At 37.1% G+C, this 7426-nt stretch overlaps 1 protein-coding gene across 1 annotated transcript; it reads left to right on the top strand.

Moving 5' to 3' along the window:
* Positions 1–5: 5 nt before the first annotated feature.
* Positions 6–7370, top strand: QNG1 (Q-nucleotide N-glycosylase 1). Its single transcript, XM_085313349.1, has 4 exons — positions 6–342; positions 954–1213; positions 5322–5517; positions 6695–7370. Exons 1-4 carry the CDS (start codon positions 6–8, stop codon positions 6925–6927), a joined length of 1026 nt encoding a protein of 341 aa, XP_085169475.1. The 3' UTR covers positions 6928–7370.
* Positions 7371–7426: the final 56 nt, after the last annotated feature.

Consider the following 7426-nt stretch of genomic DNA (forward strand, 5'->3'; position numbering starts at 1 on the left):
GGAGGATGGAGGCGCTGCCGTCGCCGCTGGAGTCGGCCAGGTTCATCGCGGAGCGCAGCAGGGACGTCTCCGTGGAGGAGGAGGGCGTCCGGAGCGTGGCGGAGGCCCTGTTCGACAGAGTCTCGGCGGCGGAGTTCGGCGTGGCGGGCTGGAAGAGCCTCCACGAGCTGAACCCGCGGGCGGCGAGCGAGGAGGCGGTGAACTGGGTGTTCCTGGTGGACACGCTCAACTTCTCCTTCTGGTCCGAGCGGGACGACCGCAAGTGCCTGGTGCGCTACAAGGGCAAGAGCTACAGCGGCTACTGGTCCCTCTGCGCCGCCGTCAACAGGGCGCTCGACGACGGTGAGCGGCCGCGGCGCCGCTTGCGGGGGCGGCCCGGGGCGGCGGCTCCTGCGGGGTCTCCGCGGCGCTCCGGTGCCCGGGCGGCTCCGGCGCGTCTGGGGAGTCCCGCGCTTCTGAAAACGGTAGTCTGTCACTCGCGACGGCGTTGGCTAGTTCGCGCCTGAAAAATCTCTTTGTAGGTACAGGTGGGATTTTTGATTCAGTTCCTCTGTGTCTGCATGCAAAGTCAGGGAAAGTCTGTGTGAAGATACTCTATAAATGCTGAATTATTAGGAGCTATATGCCAGGTATATTTGCTTAGTTTGCCATGAAAACACCCCACTAAGCTGTGAGGACTAAGCAGATRGAGGAAAAAATGCACATTGAAAGAAAGGAAGGTACCGTGGTTACCGCTTGGAAGTAGTTATGTATAGATGGGAACTCTGTACAAACACATACTCCAGTTTGAAGCAACAGTTTGAGTGTAGTCACTTGGCTGACCTTAAGAGTTGACACACTTTTCAAGTCTTTGTTGCAGAATAAATGCATAAAAAATATTTGTAGTAGGTCACTACTTTAGTTCTTCAGATGTGCTGCTATATTCTAAAGATCTTATTTCTACTTTTGTAAAGGAATACCTATTACCAGTGCCTCGTATTATGCCACCATGACACTTGAGCAAGTTAAGCATGTATTTCGCTCTGACACGGATGTCCCCATGCCTTTGATTGAAGAGAGGCATCGTGTGCTGAATGAAAGTGGAACAGTTCTGTTGGAGAAGTTTGGAGGCTCTTTCCTCACCTGTGTTAAAATGAGTGAAAAAAGTGCTCAGAAACTACTGTGTTTAGTCGTGGAAAATTTCCCTTCTTACAGAGATGAAGCTGTATTTGAGGTAAGTTGGTTCTAACATTGAATTTTTATCCTAAGAACTTACTCCTTACTCATTGTAGCTTTAAAATATAGTTTTAGTTCAAGAGAAATAAGGAAATAAGCACTTCACCTCAAATCAGTAAAGGKATTCTATCTCTAAGAGGTCTAGCTAATATAAAGAAAATCAGACTTTGGAACTGATGTTCTTAATAATATGTGTTGCTATTAGTAGTAAAGATGGGGATGAAAAATGTTTTTTCTTTTAGATAAGACTTCTGGACTAATCTCTACTCTTTTTATTAAGATGAAGTACAATCATAGATTTCATATCTCTAAAAAAAAAAACCAATTTAACAGTTTTACTTAAGTTGTTGAAATTCAGTTTTGTATTCCTTATGAGTTACTTTTTTCCAGAAAAAGCTTGCTTGCTTTCTTTCATGTATCGTCTCTGTTTTCTTTGTTCTGTTGTTGCTGCAATATATTATGATACCGTCCTGTTCCCACTTGGATCAGGAACACATTGTACCCACTGCATATACATCATAATTGAGGTATTTTTTTGCCTGAAAAGTCAAAACCAGTTTCTAATCTTCTTTCTCTCCACTTTATCTTGAGTTTTCTGCAGCTAATAAAGGAAATAAAGCTCTGCTAAAATTGTGAAAATATACAACTATGGCTAATCCAGACTATTTTTGATTCAATAGACATTGCTTGAAGAGCTACAGATCAGAACTAAACCCAAATTATTGTACTTTTATCCAAGTTTACAGTACACTGAAGCTTTTTGAAACTGTTTCCCTGAAAGAAGAAAGCTGCTGGGAAATTGTGTGTATAGTATCTTCCATGAGTTCAGTTTTGTCTATACAGATACGTTCTTTATTACGTGTTAGTGATAAGTCTAGCTACTGCAGTATTCAGTTCTATCTACTGTAGTATTGATCTGTTACATCGTTATCTCTGGAAGACCTTTTTGTAGTGATAGTACAGCTTATACTAATAGCTTGTGCAGTGTTTTCAAGATAACTCTCTGGAACACAGTTCACTGGGGTTTCAAGTTAATTGTACTTACTGCTTAAATCTGCTTTTGAGTAGGTGTCATAATTTTATTTTCCTATGTCTCCTACTGTGGAGTTAACATATCGTATCTGCATGAACAATCACAGGTTATTGCTAATTAATCTTTGAAACTTCTAATCTAATTCACTGGGGTTTTTTTACATATGAAATAAAGCTTTTGAAGATTTTGCATGTGTGTGTGATCAAAAATGAAATATTTTCTAAGTGATGCATAGAATATTGTTCTTATCTTTATAGTGGCTGTATTTATTAACATAAAGTCTTTTATGAGATGGTGCCAAGTGCTTTATAAAGCAAGGCTCACTAAGAGCAGCAGCAGACTACAAAATGAAAAGCTGTTCCAAAAATTATCACAGACTGCAAGCATTGACATAGTAGTAAAGGCTCTTCAACCATTATGGAAGCCATTTCCCTGCTTTCACAAAGCAAGCTGTATATTTTGAACATGATGAAATAACATAAACCACTCTTACACCCTACTTGTAACAAAGCCAGTGTCAGCACCTAATGCCAGGGTGATAGTGATCATATTATCGACATTATTTCTTTCGCAGCAGGTTGAGATCCGGTAAGTAAGACTTTGCTTTCTATACAAGATTAGGAAGGAGTTGAAAACAACGCAAGGAATACAAAAACAAAATGGTGATCTTCAAGAACTATCAATAATAGAAATATATATGATAAATAAAATTTGTAGTAGACTTACACTATTACAGTTTAAAAATTACATGTCTCTGACAACTTTCCTCACCTACGTTCTGACCTCCCAGGATAACTTCTAAAATTAAGACAATTCCTTGGCCGTATGTTTTACCAAACATACACAACTTCTCAAAACTACGTATTAACTGAATGTATTTATTTAAATTAACTACATTCCTTCTGAGAAGTGAATTGCAAACCAAAAACAAACCCCTCCAAAAACTTACTGTACTAGTATGTTTTTTTTTTTAATGATTCCTATGGTCTTAAACTCAAGTGCATTTTTTTATATATTTGATACACTAAACTTGAATCCTCGCAGAAGTTATTTTAGTCTGTGTTAAGCTTGCATTTTCAGGATTTTTGTGCCCTGATACATATGCCATGGAGTCCTTTCAGATCTTCCAGTCATTGGCACTCCATATATGCTCCCCCCCCCTTTTTTTCCCCTTGTCACCTGAGACTGAGGATATAAAATAATAATGATCTACTTATTCTCTGTTTTTTTTTTTTTTTTTTTTTTTTGTACTAGCTGTGCTGTTGTGATCTTTTACCAAACCAGTATTCCTTCTTTCTCTTCGTATCAGTAGGTCTGAATCTCCTGTTACTCGCTTATTGTAGTGAGGAACAGATGCAAGTGTCCTCATTCTATTAGTTTTTCCTGGAAAGTGAGGATATTGAAAAAGCAGTTTAGTAGTAGTATCATCAGGTAAAATACTCCCTTTTTGGACAAGTGATATTATCTTTTAGATGTATCAAAATCCACCTAAGGCTTTCATTGCTGTTCTGTTGAATGGTGGAAAACTTTATTACAAATGTTAAGTAGTGTTTTTCATAAACAGAACTTTACACGAACTTCGTAAGGTTTATGCAGCATAGAAATTAATGATAACTGAAACATACTAAAAATCCATGTGCTTGATAAAAACTCCCAGATAGTATTTTTCCTCCAAATTAAATTCTGCATGAGATAAAAAGTTCCATTTGAATTCTTGTATCCTCTGTTTTTGTATGGCAGTTCTTTATTGGAAAAATCTTACTGCCTTCAGAAGAGCAACCTTTATTTTTCATTAGCTTCAGGGCTGTAGGATCTATAATGTAATGTGGACTATTATTTATTTGTTTCCTGTTGTGACATTTAAACAATATATTATTATTTAACATAGAAGATAGTATTCTCTAGAAGCAAGTTTGTCTGTCTATGCCAAGTAGGGAATGAAGTCCACAGAAAGAAACAGTTCTCAAAATGTTTACAGAAGCTACTGTTCTGTGAAATGTACTAGGACATCTTGTTTTCAGTGTTTTTGCTCTTTAATGACAAAAAATACACTGGAATTCTGGAATAGTCTGTAGTATCTTGGCAATAGAATAAAATTAAATCATTTTTTAAAATGTCATTTGTAAATTGTGACAAAGTGAAGGAGGGTAGTAGAGAAAATCTTGAGATGAATAGACTCCCCATGTTCTGTTTTAGAATAGTCATTTTCTGTTACGTCATGTTGGTACACGTGCTTTATGAAAAACTGAAAGACACTTTTAGCTATAAAGAAACCTTAACCTACCTGTAGCTATTTTTTTTAAAGATGCAGATTTACTTTTACACTTTTTTGTTCTCTCATAGAGTGAAAACCTCAAATCTATCAGGTCATAGCCTATCTTTAGCTTTTCCCTTTGTGAGTGATCACAAAAGCATACAAATTTTTGCAGGTTTAGCCACAGCAATAAAATATTCAGCAAAAATAGAACCGTTCATAATATTAAAAAAGCCCTCAAATTTGTGAATATACCGCTTACTGAAATGAATTCCCTTTTCCCTCTCTTTAACTACACACTACAGTGTCATTCAATATAGTTTTCACTAGAATTTTATTTCCCTAATATTAGGGGTAAGATGACTAACAAAATATGTCAGTTGTGTGATCTAATACATGCTGCTTATGCATGTATTGCATGGTTAGATGAACATTAGGGTTTCTGAAAACATTTTTTTGCTGTACTCCAGTTAGCATGTTTGCCCAGTAGAAATAAACGTTTAGGGGTTCTGCTATACAAGTGTAATATAAGCAATTTTTTATTATATTGCAGTAGTTTGTAGTATGTTTCTCTTATTTCAAAATTTTTAGGTTTTCATATGATATTTCTTTGTAGTTCAGTAGTGTCTTAATTTTAAGGTGTTCATAGTGTTGTTCTTTTATCCAATTTGTTAATTAAACTATTTGCTTAACCAGTATGTCAGAAAGTTGCCTTTTCTAGAAAATGCAACTCCCTGTGTGTGTCTCTGTATTTGTAGTTTCCTCTCGATATTGGTATCTCTCAGGCACTTAAATAATTTGGGATTTTTTCTTTATCAGAATAAAAAAGTAACCTTTTACAAACGAGCACAAATACTTGTGGCTGATACCTGGAGTGTATTAGAAGCCAAAGGAGATGGCTGCTTTGGTGACATTTCTAGTCTGACTATATTTGCTGACTACAGGATCCCTCAAGTTCTTGTTCACTTAAAAGCAATGAAATACTCTGAGGAACTAATGCAAAAACTATGTGAAGGTTTGTACCTCTCTTAATAATACTGTGCAATTGTGTTTTCTGATAGTGCAAACTAAAGCTAATCTTAAAGTGTAATGTTTTGCTACTRTGAGGGTTCCCTGGTCTTTCCCCTCCCCTATCTCCCCAGGAATGAGGAGTTCTTATGTAGCAGAGGAATGACAGGGGAGATCTTGTTCTCCAATAATAATCTCAAATGAGATGTTAAACTTTTTTTAATAAACATGAAATTGGATTAAACACCAATGACGGGAGATTAAAGAGCCATTCGATTTCGGAGTTTCAGAAGGGCCACTGTTGCCAAAAAAAACCACCACCAACAACAAAAAACCCCAAACCTCTTATCAGGAATGTAGTTTTGATTTTCAGATTTCGATAATAGAAGCACCAATTTCTTCCTTAGTTCAAAGAAGGTGTAGGGTGTGGAAATTCCTGTATATCTGTACTGAACTGCTAGAAACTACTGTTTATATAAGCACAAGCAAGATAATATTTAAAAATGTCATAGTTTTTAATGAATAGTCATACAAGATGAGAAATGAATCTCAGTTTTTAACCATCTTTCCATTTTCCTACACATACTATGAACCTCAATGAATAAAAACATAAGCTTATTCTTTTACTGCTGTAAAATGACTGTTTTCCAGTTCTAACATTACAAATACAGATACACAGACAAAGCACAATTGTCTGTGGATCTTAATAGAATGGCTGCATATGTAAAAGGAGCCATTTATGTGAATTATTTGTATGGGCACATCATTGGATTTATGGAAAAGATAAATCGTCTACATGGTATATTTAATCTCTCATCTTCTTTAAAGCAGTAAAATTAAAAATATGCACAAGAAATACATAGTCTTTGTGTTCAGGTATCCTTTTTGTCTCTGCAAAGAAATAGTCATATGTAGTATAACCCCAAAATACGTTCTTTTCTTAATCCAATCTTCAAATATATAATAGCCTTTTAACTGAATTTAAGACAGACTTATAGAAATGTGTTGGTAAACTTGAAACATTCAATAGAAAATGTGTAGCCACATAGTTGTTGATGATAGTGTAAGCTGTCAAAATTGCAGTCCTAGGATAGAATTAAAATGAATAAAAAGAGAAAAAGTGGGACATTCTGGGGCTTCTGTCTGTCAGACATAATTGAATTTCTGTTTCTTGTGTCCTGCAGGAGCAATTTTCCAATCTGGAGATAAGCAGGAGGTGGAGATCCGTGGTTGCTCTATTTGGTGTTGTGCATTGATTTGTAAGCACCTGCTGGAGCTCTATGAGAAGAAGGGTCAGGACATGCGTGAAAAGATCAATGCGGTTTTACTTGATTATTATCTTTGGGACTATGCCAGGGATCACAGAGAAGAAATGAAAGATATTCCATTTCACAGAGTACGGTGTATATATTATTAATGACAGTCTCAACAGTGGTTGTATTGATGCATTATTCTGCATTGCTTTTTTCATACTTTTGGTCTGTCAAATACTGATCTGGAACTTGCTAAGGCAAATTACTTGCTTTCTGATTATGCCTTTAGTAACTCTTGTTTTTTTTTTCTGAATCGTTCACTAGCCATCATTGCAATGAACAGTGCAAAACTTCTGTGGACAAAACCTGAGTGAATATTGATTATTACTCATGCTTCCAGCCCTGTGCTTGCCTGTGTATGTATATATGCATTTGTATACATGCACACAAATGCATACGTACCCTTTACACTCCAGCCGGTTGTTTTTGTGGCAGCACTGTGCCTCGAGGTGACCTGTTGTTTGTGCTCAAGAAAGCCGGAGCTTTTCCTGTCGCAGTGGATTATTACGGCCGACTGTGTGATTATTAAAAAAGATGCGTGCGCTGATGGGACTCGCGTGGTTACTGCTGCCGCCCGCCGTTTCCTCAGGGTGTGAGGAGCCG

This window comes from Rhea americana, unplaced genomic scaffold (genome assembly GCF_003343005.1).
Source record: "Rhea americana isolate MKP2758 unplaced genomic scaffold, rheAme1 scaffold_11, whole genome shotgun sequence".
NCBI classification, from domain to species: Eukaryota; Metazoa; Chordata; class Aves; order Rheiformes; family Rheidae; genus Rhea; species Rhea americana.